Source organism: Sebastes fasciatus, chromosome 17, assembly GCF_043250625.1.
Source record: "Sebastes fasciatus isolate fSebFas1 chromosome 17, fSebFas1.pri, whole genome shotgun sequence".
NCBI lineage: Eukaryota > Metazoa > Chordata > Actinopteri > Perciformes > Sebastidae > Sebastes > Sebastes fasciatus.
The window spans coordinates 21,064,519-21,087,906 of NC_133811.1; the positions used below are offsets into that span (position 1 = coordinate 21,064,519).

Sequence of the window (23,388 nt, forward strand, 5' to 3'; positions counted from 1 at the left end):
TCTTTGTATTTATGAAAGAAATTAATCTATATCGGTCAACAATTTCTTCCTCACAAAACAAAAAAAGGTAATGAAAACAATGAATGTATGCAATATCTTTAAAGTTTTTAAGTGAAATTATTATTATTTTTTTTAATTTTATGTTGGTTTTGTTTAATTTCTGTTGTCCTTTTATGTTTGTCATAGCTCTTTGTTTATGTTTTCGCTATGCTTCTTCTGTTTTGTAAATTATTTTAATGTTTTCTGCTGTTACTATTTATACTGTCCTTTTTAAATAAAAAAAACAAACAAAAAAAAAACAATTAGATGCAAATGGAGATGTATTACTTTACAATGATTTTTTTTGTCGTAAATATGATTTTGATTGCAACTTAAAAGAATTTAAATCTCTTATCAATGCCATACCCAATATGCTTTATCAAAACAAATATTATTGTACTCTCAGTCCCCATCTCATCTCCCCACATCACCTTTAATACATGGAATTCAATTTCTTGATAAAAGGTGTCCCAGCAAATTCACAAGGTCTATTCTAACAAACGATTTATACCCTGCTCAGTATTGTGGAGATAATATTTTGAGTATTTTTGACCAACCAACAATATCTAAATGAATTTTGAAATGGCTTTAAGAGATCTAATGATTATTATTTATTTTTCTACTAATTTTTATTAGGCAACATTTTTAAAAACCCCACCCATCATCATGTGTTGTTCTAAGGAAACTCAACTCTATCCCTGAAATTAATTAAATCAAAATATGCCAAAGATCTCTTTATATCAATTGAAAATTATCTGACCCTATAACTAACGATCGCTTAATCCCTTTTTTATCCAGCTTTTTTTTATCCCCCTTTAATCCCCTCTTTGTTTTATTTATGTCATGCTTTATTTATTTATTATTTTATTGTCTGTGTAAATGTTTTATGTTTATTGTGATATCTGCGCAGTTTTGATATATATATATATATATATATATTTATATATATACTGTATCCATATATATATTTATATATATATATACTGTATCCATATATATATCTCTATATATATATACATACACACACATACACCAAACTTTAATCAGCCACAAAGTTATCTGAGTCTAAGGAATCAACACAGCCAGTTCTTGCTCAAATATCAGAACTACAAAACTACAGTCAAGTCAGCTTCTGGTGTGAGCCGAAGTGGAGCCAATAGCATTGCTGCGTCGTATCACGTGTCACTTTTGTCCAATCAGAGCGCAGCGTGGTGACCTCAGGTTCGGTTGATTCTTCTACAGCTGTTGAGAGAAACGTCCACGTTTAGCCTTATATCATCAGTCTATTTACCTGTTTAGAGGCATATTTATAATCTGCTAACTCTCCCATGGAACAACATAAACTTCGTTACTCAGTAGTAAACTTTTAAAGGGATGAAAAGGCTCAAGAGGAAGAAACAAAGCGAAGGAGTTGGGGTGAATGGATCTGTCACAAGAGGTGAGTCAACAAACAGTTAGCTAGGTAGTGTTTAATAAACCTACACTAGACATGAATACAGGCTATAGCCACATAAAGACAGTTCTAACATTAAAAACAGCCTGTATGTGTACTTATATGGAGCTACTGTACGTGTAGCCTACAGACAGAAACCTAACCTGTCCAGTCTGTGGTGAAATGCCATTCATCTTGATACTGTTACTGCAGCCAGCTGACACACATTATTATTAAGACACTAATCACCAGCTAGCTGCTAACCTGTTTCTAACTGCTGGTTTTTCTAAAAAGAAATAGCCACTTATCATTCAGACAGTGGTGCCTGCGTGGCGCCTGCGTGGCAGCCTGTCAGCCAACTTGGGACAATTTGGAAAGTTGCAGCTGTTTGCCAGACAGAGGAAGATGGACATACTATGTCATTATTCACTGTAACAAAAACAAAATAAACATTAAATTCAATTTGCTTTATTGGCATGACTGTCAGTCATTTCAGCTGTCAATTAAATAATAAATACAAATAAAAAAACAAAATAAAAACAAAAACATATATATACATATATACAATTCATTAAGCAAATTTCAATATATACATATTTAAAAAGAACATGCATGTAAATGGAAGAAAACAATAAAGAAGTAATTGATGTTTGTTGTGTCAATAAAACAAACAAACAAATAAAAAACAATTAATAACAATATATTGCAATATCAAAGGATAAATGTAAAAAAACAAAAAAAAACACATGAAGTAGAGGAGTAAATAAAAGGCAGAATGTGAGTTACATCTATTATATGTTGTTGTTGTGATTGTCTCTTAGGCTGTGACATGCACTGACATACTGTCATCAGTCATGCATACACATACACATACATACACATACATATATCGGGGAGATGGATGAACTCAGGACATATTTATTTTTTCAAAGAAAACATCTCTCACATCCTTATATTTCTCACAGCACAGTAAGAAGTGAGATCCTGTCTCCACCTCTTTTGTATCTCTCTTGTATCTGTATATGTGTGTTTCATGCATAGGATTGCAAGCCTCTGTTTATAACTCCAATGTGATCTCCCTGCTCCCTCCATGTCTTTCTTCTCCTTTTATATTTCTCTCCCTCATCCTTTCCTCTTTCCCTTTCTTTTCCTCCCTATGTGTCTCCTTCCTTCTTTTCCCCTGTTTGCCCTTTAATTCATCCCTGTGCTTTCTTTCATTCCTCAAATATTTATTTCTCCCTCTGTCACACCTCCTCCCCATCCCTTCTCCTCTCACCCTGTGTTTCCTTTCCCTCTTCCTCCTCATCTCTGTCTCTATTTTACAGAACCAGATTGTGGGAGGAAACAGAAGTTGACTGAGATCCATCAGGCTTTGATCAGGTTAAAATAATAATGATCTCTTTGTTCTGTCCCTGAATGGCATTCAGGAGGACAAATTAATTCATTTTCTCTCCCGGGAGTTTGTCACGTTCAGTCAAAACATCCCCTTGATTCCTGTTATGTTTATTTAAAGCATTCCTCATCTGAAACAAGCTACAAATTAGCTATCTTACTACTAATGAGACCCTTTGATTATTAATGAAGAATGGCTGAGAAAGTACAAATACATAAAACATAACAATTGTGTTCTAGTGATGAAACACACAACCGCACAGTAGTACTCATTTAAGATCTGCCTTGATATGCAGGTATTTCTAGAAATCTAAAATGTTTTGAGAGTTCACATTGTACAAAATGCCTCCATTAGCACCAGAGCAATGGGCCACAGGATGCGTTTCCCCAAGTGGGAATGCTCCTCCCTCTGCTGCTTGCTGTTCCACAATTAGATGGTATGCATTTATCCGTACAGTGACCTTCATCACTCCCTGCTAAGCTAATTTCACACATGAAGATTACTCATATGTGCCCAGAGGAATGGAGTGATGAGGATCATGAAGACATTAGTGTCAGGAGGAGGCATTTGGGACTTGATGGGGAAATGGCACAGGAAAGCTCATGCAGAATTGAGCAGGCTGAATTTGTGAATTCACGTTTAACTGCAAAAGAACGAAACAACAGTTTTCTTTGTCCATTCAACTCAGATATGTGGACACACATCGTGCTGTCACAGTGTCAGGCAGACGTGGAGTGAATAAAACAATTGACAAATGAATAGAATTATCAGTCTTGAGTGAAAGATTGTTCAGAAAATCCTGTCAAATTGTATCGCGAAGTGATGAAAGTTTGTGCAGAAGGGCATTCAAAGAATGATTAAACATCTTGCATGTAGATAATCCACATTCATATTATGTCTTGTTAGAAGAATTTAACACCAACTACATTTTAAGATATCTCTCTGCTGCATAAACATCAATTTCAACAAGAAGTTTAGTGTCATATCCTACTTTTAAGAATTTATTTCTTATACATATATGTTACATTACTGCACTTAAATCAAGAAAACACTTAATTCATGAGGTAAGTTTGTTCATAATGGACAAAGTTAATATTATTTAGAGCCATTAACTGATTTTAACTTGTTTTGAGAAAATAATTAGTTGTTAGCATGGAGATTTGTTGCTGTGTGAGCAGACTTTAGAGTGAATCATCACACTGACCAGTGTCCAATTCTGACTTTTGAATGCGCAGTGATCCGGTGGACATTGAGACCCTGAGGAGAGCAGCAGCCAGTAAGGGAGGACTGCTCACTGATGAACTGAGGAGGAAAGTCTGGCCCAAACTACTGAACATCAATGTGTACGATCTACCACATAAACCTGGTTAGTGGTTGATTGATACTAATATTTACTGGGTAGATGTATGCTACATAATACTGTTACTATTACTAATACTGACAACAATAATAATAACATTTCTTCTGGTGTAGGTCGAGATGTGAGGGAGAACCACAAGGACTACAACCAAGTAGTCCTGGATGTCAGGAGGTCCATGAAGCGGTTCCCTAAAGGTCTGTCTGTGTGTGTGTTTGTTATCTCTAAAGATAGCAGCATAGCTCACAGTGCCATTTATCAAACTGTACCCCCCGTACTTACAGCAACACGCAGTTATCTGGCAAAGCTTAATAATTAATGAACTGAGTAAAAGCTGCAACAGGGTCAGACTCTCATGTCACAAGACGCCCGTGTTGACAGCCAAAATCACAAAGTTGGGAAAGCAACAGAGAAAAGTGTCTTATCAAACTGCGAGGCTGTTAGTTCAATCAACTAACAACAATTAAATCAACTTTTCTGCCAGGAGGAAGCAACACATTTTCAGAAAAACAAACTGAAAAAGCAGCAGGGAATAAGGGAAAATTGGAACACGCACAACATTAGATCCTTAGTTGTGTTGATCTCTGTCTGTATTCTTCAGTAAGCTGCTCAACTAATGCAGAATTTGATTCATTTTGCAGGTAAAAGGTGCAAGAAAAGTAAGAATGATGTACTTTGGGGAAGAGTAAACTCAATGTTTTATGCACAAGGAAATCATGTTTATTAGTTATATGCAGTCTATTAGCAGAAGTGGAGTATAATATTCCTAACTCTGTTTTCTTTAGTGTATAATCACCAGAAACTAAGAATTGTTGTCTTTTTGTTAGCTTAGAATGAGCTCTTCATATCTACATAGGGAGCGGGTCCTCTTCACGGAGTCCACCATGTTGCTCCGTCATGTTTCTACAGTAGCCGAGAACATAAGAGCGTTTCGCGTTTTTATGTTACCTGAAGGCCACCGTAGTTTTCCGACGTAACGTGAGCCGCAGAGTGCAAAACCGTGGTACCGCCAGCCAGCCGTCTGACTTCCGTTGCTCCTAAAGTAGTGTTATTATGGTAAGGATGGCCTCTGAGCGAGGCGAACGGCGTTCCCACGGGTTTGCACTCGGTGGTTCACGTTACCGCAGTCTTGAAAAGAGAGGAGTGAGCGGAGGGGTACTCAGCTGATTGCAATCTGCAACCACACCACTAGAAGCCACCAAATCCTACATACTGTACCTTTTAAGATTTTATTTATTCATGATCATTGGCTCTCTTTAAGGTATGCCCGCCACAGAGAGAGCCGTGCTCCAGGAGCAGCTGACTGACATCATACTGGAGGTTTTGAAATGCACCCCTCAGCTCCATTACTACCAAGGCTACCATGATGTGGCCGTCACTCTGCTGCTGGTAGTTGGGGAGCGGATGGCCCTCGCCATGCTGGATACTCTGTCCAATCACCATCTCAGGTTGTGTATTATTTTCTAATGAATCCATTTATCCAGGCATTTTAATCAGCTTAAACTCACAACTAACCAATGAACCACGTATGTTACAAATTATATAGCACTAATATTTATATAACTTCTGTCTGTTTTCTTTGCCTGTCTGTAGGGATTTCATGGATCCTACCATGGACAGCACTAAACACATTTTAAACTACCTGATGCCGATATTGGAACAGGTTGATACTGAACTACATGACTTCATGATCAGGTACACACACACACACACACACACACACACACACACACACACACACACACTGTTGCTGTCCAATGGATGTTAGTACTTATGTCTCATTTCTTAAAACAAAAAGCATTAAGCACTTGTACTGTTGTATTGAATATACTTCTAGCTGTTTTTTTGTAGAGGGATACACACTTGAATTTGAATGTACTCATTGTAAGTCTCTTTGGGCATAATGCAATGTAATTAAAAACCACTAGAGGGCATCAAAGTGTTGATTTTCACCTGTGACAAATAGGGGAGTGTTTAGTCTTTGACTCAATTGAAAATGCATCAATAGTGGTCTCATTTGGGAGTTCTCCTGTCAGATGGTCCAACAGCTGTTTCAGAGGCTTTTCTGTTCCACCAAGGTGTGCACCACATTCACCTTTATTTGTGAGATGTAATTAGCCAAAAAATGATTCATGATCTTTTTGCAGTTTATTGAAACAACAACAAAAAAAAGCATTTTAGGATACAGCCAGTTACTGTAAGTTAATGTTGGGGTGTGTAGTGAGGACTGGGATTTTGGATGTTTGTGAGTCAATGAATCATCCTCAAAGGTATTTCAATATGTGTGCTCGCTTGTGTGTGTGTGTGTGTGTGTGTGTGTGTGTCTACAGTACCTTCGCTGTCTTGTTGCCTGTTCATAATTGATGCTGCGCTGACAACCTCCATATTTGCAAATTACCCGTCTACTCACATACACGCTCACACAAACAGAAAATGCACAAAAAAACAAGACATTGCACTCGCAGAAAAGCAGCAGGATAAACAACACCCGACTTCAAAGTTTTGGAACGCTCTTTTTTTAGTGAACACTTCCACGTCCCCTTACCTGCCTTCTTATCTCTGCCTCTTTTCTTCTTTCCCTTTTCTCTCTCCCTCCCTTCTTCATTTTATCTCTTTTATGTCCCTCTCTCATCACACATGCTCCCTGCCCTTTGCTCTCTCTCTTTACACCCTCCCCCCTGTCCATCACTCCCACCCACTTCTTTTCGCTTGTCACTCCCTTCCCCTTGTACTCATCCTTCTTCCTCCCTCAATGTTCCTATCTAATATTTATCAACAACCTCTAAGAGTATCCAATTTACTTGAGACTCTGTCAAAAATAACTCCCCATTTATGTCTGCACACAACAAAGAAAGGCAGGGGAAGAGCATAGGAGGGTTAGAAACAGTATGTGAAGGTAAAGAAAATGTGTTTTTATTTAAAATTCAAGATGCCAATTCTTTAGAAATCGCTGTGGTCATGAGAAAATCTTGCAAAAAAACAATGTTTAGTGACCCTCGGATTAAGCCAGACTAATAAAGATCAGTTTACGAATCAAGGAAAGTACTGCTCATGTTGTACCATGTCCTCTGTGGCTCTGGACAGGTGCTCTGTGAAGTCTGAGAAAATAACCCCAGTGATGTCATTAGGGTTGTCTCAGGTTCAGCTTGGAGGCTACACATTTTTAAGGGAAAACCTCATTAAAGACATGTTTGAATGTTAAAATATGTAGGTGTTTCTCAGGTTTAACCAAAACACACTATCGAGATGCATTTTGGGAATTGTTGGATCCAGCATATGTGGAGCTTTAACCATACTAGGGATTAAAAGTCAGGGTATCTCAGCCGCGTTGCTTAGACCATTATTCACGTCTGTCTCATTCCCGTGATATCTTGGGGATGCCTTGATGGACCTCAAACATCCACTTGGACTGAAAGATCTGTTTATGTATTCGCCTTTTCTTTTAGAGCGGAGGTGGGAACCATCTTCGCGCTGTCCTGGCTCATCACATGGTACGGCCACGTGCTGTCAGACTTCAAACACACCATGAGACTCTACGACTTCTTCCTGGCCTCGCACCCTCTGATGCCCATCTACCTCGCCGCTACGGTAAGAAGGCGTGAACAAGAGGCAGCGACTTTGTTTCGTCAGTAATCCAGAACGCTCACTCGTGAATACATGCTGCCACACACACAAACACACACACAGTGAGGCAGAGTACTGTGAAGTCACTGGACTAGTTAATTAGATACCTCCTAATGAACAGATGAAAGAGAGAGAGAGAGAGTGACGCAGGGGGTACAGAGGGAGAGATAAAAGGGGAAAGAAAGGAAAAAGGACGAGGACTGCATCAGGAAACAGAACGACAAGGAGAGCTGACTGATGTTTGACTGCGGAGTAGAAACAGATTACAAAGGAAAACATTTTTATATTTGTGACTTTTTTTTTCCCACTTGTTCCTCTGAAACTTGTTCCTCTGGGTGCTCACACCAGATGTTTTGGCAGAAGTGTTTGCTGCTGGAACATGTATGTGTTTGTGGAAATAATTTATTTTGTGTGGTTTTTAGGTGTTTTATTTGAGCGTGAAAACGCCTTTTTTAACAGAAGGCTTTTATGCACGTTGATTAGTGTGTACAAGTGTGCACATTTTGCTCGTTTGCAAGTGAGGATGTTTTAGTGTGTGTGTGTGTGTGTAGGGGCTGGGCAGAGGGAGAGTTCTGTTTGAAGTGTGTGAAACAACAAAGCAGAATGTAGTTCATGTTTCCTCCAAGGCTGAGAACAGCGCACAGCATGGGGGGTTAACTCTTCATCTGCCTATTATTTCACTGCGTAGCGCTCGTTCTGCCTCACTAGTATCACCGGAGCTACCCTGTATGTACAGCATGTAGGATCTAATTCACTTTTTGCTCCAAGGTTAACCAGAATGCACAGCTTCACGGTTTAAAACATTTAACCCCTCCCCTCCCCATCTCCTCCTCCTCAGATTGTGCTGTACAGAGAGAAGGAGGTGAAGAAGACGGAGTGTGACATGGCCATGGTCCACCACCTCCTCTCCCGCATCCCCCAGGACCTCCCATACGAGCTTCTGATTGGCCAGGCCCAGGACCTGTTCGACCAGTACCCTCCGTCTCTACTGGCCAAACGGGCAGCGCTGCAGTCTCGCAAGAGGTGAGGGGACGGGAATTGAAAACAAAAAATTGTTAATAATAATAGGGATGTCACTACTATGCATCCATATAGCTGAATGATGCATCATGCAGGGTCAAACTTTAATCATAATTATGAGCACTTTAATCTATATGTTGGAGTTTTTCCTTCAGGATATCTTAAGGATAGAAGATGTAAAGCCCACTATGCTATATAGATAAAATGTACTTGTTGCATTCTATCCAAGTAAGTGGGCAAAATATAAAAACACAGGCATTTTTGCCTTGATATTTACTCAAACTATTTTGCATCTAGGGAGTAAATAATGATTATTTTCATTATAACTTTATCAGTAAATTAATATTTTTTGAAGATTATATTTTTGGCATTTTTTTGTTGCCTTTATTGGACAGATTAAAGTGTAGAGGCAGACTGCAAACGGGGAGAGAGACGGGCGTATGGCGTGCAACAAAGGTCCCGTGGCTGTAACCATTTGGCTACCGAGGCGCTCCAGTAAATTATTTTTTTTACTAATGAATCAACCGATTAGTCTACAAAATGTCACAAAATTGTAAAAAAAAATACCCATCACAGCTTCTTGTACAATATACTATCTTCAAACGAATTGATCAGAGAAAATCAACAAATGTTCACATTGAAGACAGTAGAAAAACTGAATATTTGGCAATAAATGATGTAAACGATCAGTCATTTGTCAGAATTGTTGTCTGTAAATGTTCTGTCAATCAACTAATCAATTCCTTGACTAATTGCTGCTGCACCTGCACTTTTTGTGCTCAATAATTTCATCAGAACACGTGACACTAATACACAAGTTTACCACATAAAAATATTCTGAGATGGTGTATTTGAGTGTGATGTAATTCTCTCAGTAACCAAGAGGGGGTGCTCTAAAAACACAACCAGACTCCATCCAGACAGTCCTGCATGCACAGGCCGTTTAATGTATGTGTGTGTGTGTGTGTTTGTGTGTTTGTGTGTTGGTGTGTTGTGTGTAGCCACATGTGACCATTTTTTCTACATTTTTTATTATTGAGGAGGAAATATTAGACACACACTTTCTCTGTGTATCCATAGTCTCTCCATCAGTCTCCCTCTCTTTGTCCTTCAGTGTTACTTACAGTCATCGTTCAGGAGAGGGAGTGACATCGCTGACACAAGGCCTTGACTGAAAGATGTCCCGTAATGCATTACTCCCATAGCTTCCTATATGCAAGAGCTACTGAGTTAGCAGATCCCTCTAATTTCCCTCACCTATCGTTATCCATCAGTTGATTCCTTCAATCCATCTGTTCCTGTCATTCCAGCTGTCCATGCTCCACCTTAGACCTGACTCTGTTCTCCATCACCGACTAACTCTCCTCCCCTCTTTCCATCCTTCTCCTCCTCTGTTTTCTTCCTCCAGTCTGTCCATCAATACCTTCCAGGCGTTTCAGTCCTCCACCCTCCACCAGAGGCCCGACTCCGTTCTCCAACGCCTCACCAAGTCCCAGGGCTCCACCAACTCCAGACACGGTAAATATAGTAACTGTAATCTTATTACTGACTCTGAAGAAGGACTGCACACATACAGACAGCACAGACACATGTGCAGATGAGTGAAGTAAAAGTACATTTTAGTTAGAAAAAGGCCTGGGTTGGAAAAAGAAAATTATATTGGATGTGAGATTGTAAGAACGAACATTTAAATTTGAACATCAAAAATCGTTCCTCACGGTTTTCGGCGCCTTACACGAGAACACAACTCTTCAGAACAAGGCAATAAATATGTCATCCCACACAAACGCTGCCCCCCTTTGGGCCAATCAATAACAAGTAAACAAATGATGTACTGTAGTACCCCCATCAGACCAATCAAGTGCAAATTTAAACATGCCAGAACCGAACACAGAGATGCTTTATTACCGTCGGTTCTGTGAGAATCAGATCAGTGGCATCTGACATATTGTCTGTGATGTACAGGCAATCAAAAATATGATTTAACATTCCCCTCAGGCAAAACAATGTAATATTAAAATTGATGCACATCATTCCCTGCAGTTTCATCAAAATTCAATTAGCAGCATCTAAGATGAAGTGCATAACGGACAGAGAGAGCACCTCCTGATTTCACTGTGGCAGACAATGAATGGTTAGTCAGTAAAGAGGCAACCCGCTGTCTAAATGTTATACAAGAGATGAATGTTGGCTGATGAGCGAAATGAAACTTTAAGTGGAGTTTATAACTATTTGGGCCTCTAGTTGATTAAAGAGAGAGTGCTGCTGAGCAAAGATGATGGAGCAGGATTGGTTGTTTAATACTTTCGCCCCCTCCTTGTCTCTGCTCCTTGTGTTTTGACATCCCTTGACCTCCCCAATTTGATTTCAATCCCACTAACAACATGCAGCTTGATCCTCCTTTTGCTTCGGCTTCCAGCATTATGAGTCCTCTTGACCCCTCCACTCCTCACAGTCTGACCCCTCCTCCTTGTTCTGTGCTCGTATAGCCTCTCACCACTCAGGTCTGGAAGCAGCTTTGCCCCGAGACCGAGGCCAGCTGTGGGGGAAGGGCAACAGGATGGTGAAGATGGCTGTGTGGGGGCTGTCCGCTACGCTCGGGGCGGCCGTGTTCGCTGTTGCTCAGACAGCTATGGACTGGGGACCCGAGGTGTTACTACAACTGTTCTGACGTGGCGGTGGGGATATAGTCTGGTGAACACACACACATTAACACATGGTGACAGCAAAAACACATCTGCTCCTCAGATGGATTAACAATAACCAAACAAAAATACACAAACAAAGACGTTGAAGACTTGAAGCTCGTCTCTCCTGCTGCGAGGAAACGTCAGAGAAAAGCAGGAATAGGTCAGTTACCTTGGTGCCAAACAGGTTGTTGTTGCCGCTCAACCACAATGAACATATGTTAGTCACTAGCCAACCTCGGGATGTGTGTGCATGTGTGTGAGCGGGTGTATGTGTGTTGTATGTGTCTGAGCGGGTATCCTAGACCCCAGACCTCATACCACATAGCATGGATGGATAACTGAACAAGCCTACCAGGCTCTCTGACCTCAAGGGCCCCTGGGCCATAGCCTGCCTGTGAAGTGGCTGTAAACTTTATTTTTAAAAAGTCAATCAAATGACCACAAAGAGATGTAAAACATCCACAAGTGAGACACAAAACAACCGCAAAGAGATGCAAAATGACCACGAAACAACGACAAAAAGACAAAAAACGACTTCAAAGCGACGTAAAACAACCCCAAAGAGAAGTAAAACGACCCCAAAGAGAAGTAAAACAACCACAAAGGGATGTAAAACGACCTCAAGGAGACGTAAAACGACCTTAGAGAGATGTAAAATGACCACAGAGACATAAAACAACCTCAAAGAGACGTAAAAAGTCCCCAGATGTAAAACAACCCCAAAGAGACACAGAACAACCACCAAGAGAGGTAAAACGACCACAAAGAGATGCAAAACCACAGAGATGCAAAATGAACAAGGAGAGACACAAATGACGAAAAAAAGACACAAAACGACCACAAAGATACGTAAAATTACCACAAAGAGATGCAAAATGACCACAGAGAGATGTAAAACAACCACAAATAAATGCAAAACAACAACAAAGAGACACAAAACAACCACAAAGAGACCTAAAACAACTACAAACAGACCTAAAACAACTACAAACAGACCTAAAACAACTACAAACAGACCTAAAACAACTACAAAGAGACACAAAACAACTACATAGAGACCTAAAACATCCACAAAGAGACCTAAAACATCCACAAAGAGACCTAAAACAACTACAAAGAGACCTAAAACAACCACAAGGAGACCTAAAACAACTACAAAGAGAAGCAAAACAACTACAAAGAGACCTAAAACAACTACAAAGAGACCTAAAAAAAACACAAAGAGACCTAAAACAACTACAAAGAGACCTAAAACAACCACAAGGAGACCTAAAACAACTACAAAGAGAAGCAAAACAACTACAAACAGACCTAAAACAACTACAAAGAGACCTAAAACAACTACAAAGAGACCTAAAACAACCACAGGGAGACCTAAAACAACTACAAAGAGAAGCAAAACAACTACAAACAGACCTAAAACAACTACAAACAGACCTAAAACAACTACAAAGAGACCTAAAACAACTACAAAGAGACCTAAAACAACCACAAGGAGACCTAAAACAACTACAAAGAGAAGCAAAACAACTACAAAGACGTGCAAAATGACCACAGAGAGACGTGAGCGCGTTGTTTGCAGTCGTTTTGTGTGTCTCTTAGTCTGGAGGTCTTGCGCCTACTGTATGTAGGAGTCTTAGGATGCTTCTAAAATGTATGTGCCCAGGGGCCCGTTGTCTCATTATCCATCCATGCATGTGAGACACTAACACAGTTTTGCTTTTTCAGGCTGTTGCTCACAAGGCACCATCGGTGTAACATTTTACACGTGTCTCTGTGTGTTTGCTGATTATTTTGCTGATAAGCCGTTTTGAGACTGTCTTGCTTGTTTCGTTGCCGTTCTGTCGACGGCGTTTGAGTGCGCCTGTTGGATCTGCAGCCATATCTGAGAGCTAAAAGCGCCCGTAGCCAGCACGATGACACATGAATACAAATTATTAAAGAGCGGTGTTTCCCTCTGAAAGCTTCCAGTTATGAGCGGAGACGGAGAGCGGTAGAGAGAAATGGGGAAAGACGGAGGGAGAGCTTTTGCCTGTGAGCCACCTGTATTAATGCTTTACTCCAGGTGTCGGCGTTACATTTACAGTAGAGTCTGACACACAAAGCAAGTTGTTGCTGCCCCCCAAAATGTGAACATGACACACAGTTGGCACGCTTCACTCAATGCAAGCAGTGGGCCTTTTGCAGATGCATTTTGCAGGAGGTATTGAAATCCATATATATTTAATATATTATTTTTATATTTTCTGTTGCAGTTTTCAGGCTGTTGTGGCCCACCACTGCCGAATGAATACGATATCAGGAAGACACCAGTACTTTTACATTCTTAAAATATTTAGCAGGTTTGCGCCAACATCCACCCTGAACAGCCGTCAACAGAACTACAGTACACGGACTCAGACCTTCCTCTAAATCATATTTCTATTCAGCATTTTACAGCTACAGTGATTATTTTAACATTTAGAAATTATGTTTTTATTTCACACGCCCTGTTGGACTAAATGTAATCACTGAGTTTCAGCGCCAGAAAAGTGAATATTAATAATACAGGCTGTTTCCAACTGAGGTGCATACATATGTACAGGGCACGGGGGGTTCTCCAAACAGCAACGCATGCTCTGTGTGTCGACTTCTATTCTGAAATATTCATCAGCTTTTTACTAGCATGTTGCCGAGTTGCATCTGTTAACACAACTTTATCCGTCCTCTTCGCTCCGCCATCAGATATAAATGTGTGGCATCTTTGCACAGTCAGATAAGATTGTGAGGTTTACCCTGTTGATTTCAGTTGCTTTTTTAGTTTATGAATTCAACTGGTATGGGCTTTGTTGTGTATGACATTACAGTAGTAAGAGAGAAAGTCACCATTTCTAACCTCAGGGCGATCTGAGAAGGATTGCAGAGTAGTTAACAAACCGGTCAATCGATCTATCACTCCATTAAGGAGTTAGTTTCAGGCATTTCCTCAGAAAATGCCAATTGAGGTGATTTTGATTGCTGTTAATCAGTCAGTCATTTTATTAGAGAGTCAATAAATCAATCAATGGTTTGTACCTCAGGTAGTCGGCTGGCCTGCACGTAGTGTTTGAATAGCCTCTGCATGTTCCACTTTTCAGTCTAACAAGCTGTACATCATGTAAACACTGCATGTGAGCGTGTCTGATGTGATTAAATTAAAATGTGTGTGTGAGAGAGAGAGCGAGAGAGAAAGAAAGAGAGATAGAAAATGGTAGCTTTAGTCACACAGGTCAGTTTCTTTCTTTTTCTCTGGGTTTTATTATTTTTTTTGTTTCGGTGCTCAAGGTACTTCAATATAAACTGTCCGTCTAATTATTTATTTTAAGAGCAACAATCTGATTGGCTATTCATGTAATGGTTCGATTTGATTGGATTTTTTGAACGTTTATTTAAAATGAATATGTAAAAAAAAGATTATGGTTTTTAATCACCAGGCTGAGGGTTTATATTTTTAAAGGTGATCCAGTTATGTAACATATAAAATACTGTATCTGGTCAGTCATTATGAGTCAGAAGAGAAGCTAAAGGAAGAATTTGACATTTTGGGAAACACGCTTAATTGCTGTCTCGCCGAGGGTTGGATAAGAAGATTGATGCCACGTCTACAGCCGGCACATAATCTGGGCGCAAAGTAAGGCGCAAGGGGCAAAGGGGTTGTATTTAGTCTTTAAATTATAGGTGTTTTAGGTGTAACAGGAATTAAACCAATCAATGTCATCTCCCATTCCCTTTAAAAATTATTTTAAATAAGCATATTTCCCAAAATGTCGGACTATTCCTTTAAATGTTTGGCTTCTTAGATTAAAATAATAAACACATATCATTGCAAAGGGAACATTTACTGTCTTATGGTGCATGGTCGGCATCGATGTGCATCCTCTTATCCTCTTATTACACAAACGGCTTGTTCTGCAGTGAAGTTAATTGTGTTACCACTGGCTGTAATTTTAAAGTGATTGTATGTAATTCTGCATCTATGATGCTTGGAAACAGGTGATTGATATAAAACTGTTTTATTGATTTTTAAAAAAGCAGTTTTTGCATGTTATCTTTGCTTACACTTAACTTGCTGCCTAAATATGCAGGGAAAGCTCCTTTTGTCCAGTCCGTGGTCTTCATGAGACAAGATGCTACTGTGCAGCTGTGTTATTAGTACCATGCAGACCTACATACTGATACGGGGAGAGAGTGGTGGTGGTGGTGCCAGATCATAATGAGGATTTAATTCCTGCCCCTGGCTCTTGGCGTGCTTAAGACACTTTCTCATCGTCTTTTTTCTCACATTCACACTCAAACACCTACACCAACACCTGCACCTGCACCGGTCTTAGTCTGGCAGAGGCCTTAGATGAAAAATGAGTGAAGCGTGTTTCTTGTTTTGAATGAAACCAACCAAGATGTAAAAGAAAGAAGATGGATGCTGTCGATCCCACGTCTAATGTTGACTAAGAAGAAGTTTATTTTCAGGTTTAGGGCCATAAAGTCATGAAAAACACTGTGAACTCTTCTAGAAGAAGTAAACATCGTAGAAATAGATCATTTTATTTGACTGTAGTAAAGTGATTTACTTTTATTAGCTATATTGATAATAGTTTTAAATATTTCACGTTGAGTCGATGCTTTTTAAATTGCATTTTATTATCTTTTTGTCTCACTTCAGCCCACATCTGCTAAGATTTTGAGGCTATTTTGCACTCCACCTACTATCCATTCTGTTAAATCTACATGTATTTGCCAAATAAAACAAACAAACAAAATCCCATAGATGATTCATTCCAGAAAGTTTTAAGAATTTGAAGAGATCTGCTCAGTTTCGATGTTGATTATGAAACGAGTGATTCGTCTTTTGTAACACAGACATTTGGAAACAAATACTCCTTTTTTGTTGCTGTTGAATGAAAATCATCAAATGAATTTAAACCAAAAGAACATAAAATAAGAAATGGATGTAATTTGACAGCTACTCGTTGGGTTCGATTTAAACCAAAAACACGCTTTCTGTAAATCAAAATAACTTGCATTTAATGCCAAATTATGAATTCCCTGTGGTGTGATGAAGAGCCCGAAGGTGAACTCCCAGCGAGCGCATGTCGAGCCTCTCGTGACTGCTCTGTCCTCCCCTCAGGTCCGCAAACCTCCCAAAAGACTTGATCGCACCAAATGCTTTTACAGATGATAATGCAAGCCCTTAATTTGTGTGTGTATGTATAGTTTCTGAGGGCATTTTAATGCATGTTTTATCATATCATGGATACCAAATATGTGGTACAAACATATCAGGTTCTTTGCACCTTGTACTGAGACATTTCTTTGAGATGAAGCTGTTTTTGTCTATGAGGTAAAACAGTGAATAAATTATAAAGAAAACACTTCTGGTTACGGTGTGAAAGTTCATTCTAGACCTTGTAAACTGCCAAAAGTCCAATTACTAGCTTTCACAGGAGCTCAAACAGCCCGGTGTTTTCAGTTCAGAGGGTTTCCCAACTCTTGCTTTGCTCATGAGGACGCTCAGGTTTTGGATGATAGTACACCACCACACATTTACACATAGTTATGCATTTTATAGCTAAAACAAAAAAAGAAAATGAATTAACTGGTATTTTGATAATAATAATTTTGATTTAAAGGCGCAGTGTGTAGGATTTGGCGGCGTCTAGTGTTGTGGTTGCAGATTGCAACCAACTGAGTACCCCTCCGATCACTCCTCCCTTTCCAAGACTGCGGTAACGTGAGCCGCCAAGTGCAAAACCGTGGTAACGCTGTTCGCCTCGCTCAGAGGTCATCCTTACCATAATAGCAATACTTTAGGAGCAACTGAAGTCAGACGACGGTTTTGCACTCTGTGGTTCACGTTACCGCAGTTTCACAAACGTGTCGGAGAACTACGGTGGCCTTCAGGTAACGTAAAAACATAAAGGCTCTCTCTAGAGTCAGTGTTTGGTTTGTCTGTTCTGGGCTACTGTAGAAACACGGTGGACTCCATGAAGAGGACCCGCTCCCTATGTAGATATGAAGGGTTCATTCTAAGCTAACGAAAACACAATGATTCTTAGTTTCAGGTGATTTTACACTAATGAAAACATAGTTATGAATATTATATTCCGTTTCTGCTATTACATCTCCCGAAATGTTACACACTGTTCCTTTCAGTATAAATGTCTTTCATTCCCTGGTTGCAGCCTCTCAAATGTGCTGATTTTTCTTCTATGATCGTAAACTAAATACCTTTGGATTTTAGACTGTTGGTCAGACAAAACAAGAAATTTATACAAATCAGCATGAACTGCATTTTGTTTTTCTGTTTTCTGTCATTTTACGGAATAAAAGATTGAATGACAATGAAAATGTTAGTTGCAGCCTTAATGCACGTAGAGTAATTTGAATAAGTCAAATGCTGTTTTTGTCACTAAGCAGTTTTAAAGAAAAAAACAAGGACATCCCCGGCGTCTTCCTTTGTGTCTATTTGTACTGTACAGCTGTTGTCTTTTCATAGGCTCTGTTAAACTGGCCTCCTTGGAGAAATTAGGTCAAAAATGTGTTTTTGTGTGTGTTTAGTGTATGTGTGTGTGTGTGTGTGTGGGGAGGACAAGGCTGCGCATCTGTCCATCTGACCTCTAGGGAGACGACTAGAGATAGAGAGCAAATCAGAGAGATGAGGTGAGGCAGAAAGGCGAGGGTTAAAGAGGAGCAAGGGATGAGATGAAGCAAAGATTTATACTGTAGAAAAAGACATCTGGTGGACGTGTTCGAGGCAACCGAGAGGTAGCCGAGTCCTCGCGTTTAAGCGCAGTCCCTTGAGGGTTTCTAATGAGCTGTAGTGGAGGCAAGTGTGGGTCGGATCAGAGTTGAGAGCAGATGTGGAAGAGGGGTGGTTTGAATTTATGCACGGAGCTGTCTGGAGGTGTTAGGGCCCTAATTTCAACACTAAATGATGACCGTGATCCCTCAACACACACACACACACACACACACACACTTATCTCTGAACCTCCATGTCGGCGCTCGCCCTCAACAGCGCTGAAGAATTTTACATCTGTTGGTTAATGAATCCTTTGATTCTGGCTTTCTGTGAGGTTGCATAAGCCAAGCAACAATCTCTGTGTGAGTGTGTTTGTTTGTACTTAGCTTAGAGCACACAGTTGAAAAACAAAAAAGAACAGAGTGGAGTTTGGTAAAGAAAGTAGTGTATGTATGTGTGTGTGTGAGAGAGAGAAACATTGGGCACACTGGGGACAACAGCTGCTCCAGGGGTCTGTCTGATGTTTTTTTTCCCCCCCTGATGACACACACAAACACACACACACACATGCGTGCACTCACACAACCACCAAGTGCCACCAAAACAGCAGCAGCAGCACCTCGACTTTCACCGCTGACTTTTATTTTAATTCATTCATTGGACTCCGTTGTACAAACAACATAAGCTCCATGTTGCCTGTTTTCTGTGTGTTTTTACAATTGATTGAGTTCATCTTGTCCCTGTGGGTTGTAGACCTGGAACTGTGCCAAACCTTTTAATTAATAGGCAACATGGTAATGTTTCAAAACTGCATGAAAATCAATGGTAATTATCTTGAGAAAAGTGACATTTGGGGATGATCACAGTCTGCATTAAAGCCAGACACTGATTAACTGAAATGTATCACATTAATATCACACAGGAAATGGAGCTTCTTGGGAACTCATATCTGTGAGGAAATATACTATGTTTAGAGTTATCGTATTAGTTTCCAACTTGTAAATAACGTTCACATTAGCACACAAGTTGTAATTGACTTTTCGCTAATGCCCGCCCCTCGAATGCAGCCTGGCCAATCATAGCGTAGCATCGGCCAGCACCGACCAGGGTCTGACAACTTCTAGTATATGGCTGTGCTCCATCAAATCATTTCAGATTTTCTTCTTTTTCATCGCTGGTTTTGTGGATTTTTAGCTGGTTACAGTTAAACATTGTGCCTGGCACGTGTAATAGTGATACTTGTTATCCAGAGAGGTTACAGGGCTACAGAACTTCAGAGAGCCGGGGATGAGAGAGAGTGAGCTGGCGAGCGGGCGGGGTGTGTCAGCTCCGTGCAAAGCACCGCATCAACAACACCGACACATCTCCGACAGTATGATAATAATGCACTTTGCGTGCCTAGTCTGATAGATTATGTCGCCTATAGATAACATATATTTTAATAAAATACAGTTGTACTGATAGAGTACAGTAAAGCAGAGAGGCCGTTTCCATGCTGCGAGGCAGACAAGCGCTCGCATCTGCCTGTCTATTTACCTGAAGAGCGCAGAGACCCCGCAGATCCCAGTGGGACGTCAGTTGAGTAGGCGGTCCTTCAGTATGACCCAGGACACATTCGCGTACACACTGCTAAAAGAATGTGGCCATATGTGGCCGAGACCACCTCTGAATGTGGTCTGAAAGATTGGATCTCAAAGCGTCTACAGTGTGTTCACATCTGTACTTAAAGCTGTCCGCTTGTGATCCGATCACTCAGGACGCATGTTAATACCAGGTCTGAACAGGGCCTTAGTGACAGTGTGGGCTCCATGCTAGCTCCGACAGCTTGACGGCGTTGCTTTCCACCAACTCCTGAGAAAAGTATCAGGTTCTTTAGTTGCTAATGTTCCACTATGTTCACCAGCTAGTTGCTAACTTTGTCTGTCTGCTGCTTGGTACAGTCATTTTTAGAGCTTTTTGCTGTAAACGGCTGCCTGAAACAACACTGATGAGTGCAGTGAAAGTGAAACAAAACAGTAAAATGTCAGGCTGTAATACCGAAATGATGAGACGAAACCCTGCAGTCGCTTGATCCATCGTTAATATACAAATATTGATATAAAAGCTTTAAGTATTTTAACAAATGCTGCTTTTTATTTCTAATAAATTCTCCACTTTGACCCTGAGAGTGTCGTGCCTTCATCCCTCAGATCAACAAATCAAAGTACACTTGAACATTTCGACCACATCACATTTAATTTACAGTGAAGCTGCATCAATCACAATAGCTTATGGGACTGGATTTGCCCATGTGGAGAGACAGTCAGACACACACATGCATACCACACAAACTCTCTTTGTCTGCAGCCCTTTTTTCCTGCTCTATCCCTCCCTCCCTCCCGCTCAGCCCTTCACTCTGTCATGGATCAGAGAACATGTCCCAAAGTGCTTTACAGGCAACACACGTGCAGCATGTCCCTGCATGCTGATGTGACTTTACAGCTTTACTCCAGCCTTGTACAGTAGATTGTGTGCGTGAACATCCAGCGGTGACTACACAGACTGTGTGAAGGTCCACCGTTAGATGTGTGGCCCTACATGCTCTGACACTTGTGTGTGAATATTTCAAGTGGAGCGACCTCCCATGTTACCTTGAACACTGGTGGGAATGGATGTATGACCCGATGCTTCTAGATTTAGACGCTGACTGGTGGGTAAAAAGAAGGATGCTGAGTGAAAGGAGACATAAATCTTTTTCTACGTAAGATGAAGTACTGGCTGAGCAGTCGTAGACGACAGGAAAGAAAGTGTTGGCATCATATTCTCTAAAAGTAATTTATTACAACCTGTGTCTTATTTTTGTAGTTTTGGCCTTCATGATAACATTGTACTCACCAGCGTATTTGCTGAGATCTGCAGGGATGTCACTGATTCAGCTTTTCCTCTCTTGATACTGATTCTGATAACTCAACAAGTATCTGTCGATACCAAGTACCGATTCAGTACCAGTGCTCTCTTTTTCGCGTGGAACTAATTGAAATATTTTTTGATAACATGGAGCCTTCTGTTTCTGTGGCGCTATAAACAGAGTTGGTGGACTGCCATGAATGTAATGTAATATAATGATAGTAATGGCATTGACAAAGAAAACTCTATTTATGTGTCACGTCTTTCTGATACCAGATCTGTACAACAAACTGAAATGGTGCAAGACACACAAACTTTCAGATGATCAGACAGGTTGTAAACAAACACTTTAGTTAGATTCAAGAGATTCAAGAAAGCTTTATTGTTGTTTTCATCGTCCTTGCATTTGCATCTACAAACAAGAGATATAACAAAGACTAAAGGCATTTACAAACCGGGGGCATGCCGAATAAACAACACAAAAATGTGAAATACTTGTCTGCGAATATTATATATCTAGGGCTTTTATTGTGAAAGGTAAGAACGGAAGGAGTGGATGTGGTCTGCGCTGCCTTTGTCAAGGTTGAAAGGAGCAATAAAGTTTCCGTCCTGGTTCGGACTATGGTGCCTCCGTGTTGTTGTTTCATAAATATACGCACAACTCAACCCATTCTGTACAACGTGATTGGTTGATGCCTCAATTCGCAGAGTAAAAGCTCAGAAATTCGTCCTCGTTCTGAAAACAAGTACGTTGCTTTTTCACGTATAATATTAGTTTTATGTGTGAAACTATTTATGAAAGAAAAAAAAACTGTTTGAAAAAATATATATTGATGTGCAAATTAATCGCACGAAAAAAACGCCACCGGTGTGTAACGACCTTGAGACTCTACAATCACGCTAGCGGCTTTGTGAGGCTGTACTTTGACATTCTGAGCCACAAATGTCAACATGGTGGCGCAATGAGTCACAGATCACCAAAGTCAAGAGGATGCTAAAAATAGCATTATTAAAGTACAAAATATATAGAAAATCTAATTTAACAAGAAAGAAAGTATCAGTATATAAATACGAAAAATATAAATGTCAAAATACTGTAGTAGATAAAAATAGTGAGTTGTGAAGCCAAAATTACAAAAGATCAAAGTCGTACTAAACCAGAATTATCCGGCGGGTGTGATCGTGCAAAGTGAAGCTTTTAAAGTTGAATGTGTCATATTTCTTTCTGCCTGTAACAAAGCACAGAAAGTGTCATATTACTGTGAATCTGTGATAACCCCGGGGCCTCATTAGCCTAAACCAGGCCTGGTCCATACAGCTCTATTAATACCTAATACTCATTACTCTTTATGTGCGTTTGTTAGGTGTCTGTGTGGACACTTGGGACTGACCTCCTGTGCCTTTCACACATGACCTCTCGTGCTCTCGGTCCCATGGCTCCCATTGGACCCAACCTCTGCTGACCTCACCTCTGTTCCCATGGACACCAGAGGAATTAGAAAGAGCCCCGTCGAGTCTCGTCTCTCTCTGAACAGGTTGAGTTAGTTTCATTTTCAGTGGTGAAAAGCTCCTTTCAGGAAGTCTGATAATGGGGCTCTATGTCACCCAAATTTTATTTCATGCCCACCAACAAGAGCTGCCCAAGTGCACATATTTTTTTCCACATTCTTCACTTTTGTTTCTGTAGCCTGTTAATAAAGTTTGATTCCAGATTTCCAGATAAAATAAATTAATGATAACATTACAAATAATAAAGGATTTAGTGTTTCTCCACCAAAGTTTTATTTCTGGCAGTGTGGAGGAGGATTTGAAACAACATTCAATCTTCATGTTAGGAAAAAAATATTATTAATCAGTTAAAGAGGAGTTTTCTTGTAACTTCTTGTTAAGTTTACATATTTTAGTTTTGCACACCATAAATTTGCTACGATGAAATTCACTAAACTGGGCTTGGCAGCAGCAGTAGTGCCAAGGTTTGGGGCTTCTATGGTCTTATTCACATTAATGGAAAAAGGCTGGTGTTACTCTTTACTATTTTGGTATCATTAACAAATACCATAAAACAACAACGCGTGAGTCCATCTCTCAATACAACTTTAACGGTACAGTGTGTAGGATTTGGTGGCATCTAGTGTTGTGGTTGCAGATTGCAACCAACTGAGTACGCCTCTGCTCACTCCTCCCTTTCCA

General features: G+C 40.1%; 1 protein-coding gene across 2 annotated transcripts; it reads left to right on the plus strand.

Annotated features, from left to right (window-relative positions):
* The first annotated feature begins 1,244 nt into the window (after positions 1-1,244).
* On the plus strand, positions 1,245-16,952 carry LOC141753950 (TBC1 domain family member 20). 2 transcript variants are annotated; one of them, XM_074612650.1, is made up of 10 exons: positions 1,245-1,477; positions 2,797-2,851; positions 4,100-4,230; positions 4,338-4,418; positions 5,483-5,669; positions 5,815-5,916; positions 7,668-7,809; positions 8,684-8,868; positions 10,274-10,383; positions 10,909-11,327. In XM_074612650.1, exons 1-10 carry the CDS (start codon positions 1,414-1,416, stop codon positions 10,926-10,928), a joined length of 1,077 nt encoding a protein of 358 aa, XP_074468751.1. In that variant the 5' UTR covers positions 1,245-1,413; the 3' UTR covers positions 10,929-11,327. The 2 variants fall into 2 exon arrangements, with proteins under 2 accessions (XP_074468751.1, XP_074468750.1); XM_074612649.1 differs by lacking the exon at positions 10,909-11,327 and adding an exon at positions 11,355-16,952 and having other exon boundaries at positions 1,246-1,477.
* Positions 16,953-23,388: the final 6,436 nt, after the last annotated feature.

Bases quoted from the DNA above. Each gene is read 5' to 3' on its own strand.
- LOC141753950 (XM_074612649.1), top strand. From the start codon at position 1,414: ATGAAAAGGCTCAAGAGGAAGAAACAAAGCGAAGGAGTTGGGGTGAAT. The intron at 4,419-5,482 runs GTCTGTCTGTGT...GCTCTCTTTAAG, and splicing joins CATGAAGCGGTTCCCTAAAG to GTATGCCCGCCACAGAGAGA. The intron at 10,384-11,354 runs GTAAATATAGTA...GTGCTCGTATAG, and splicing joins CTCCACCAACTCCAGACACG to CCTCTCACCACTCAGGTCTG.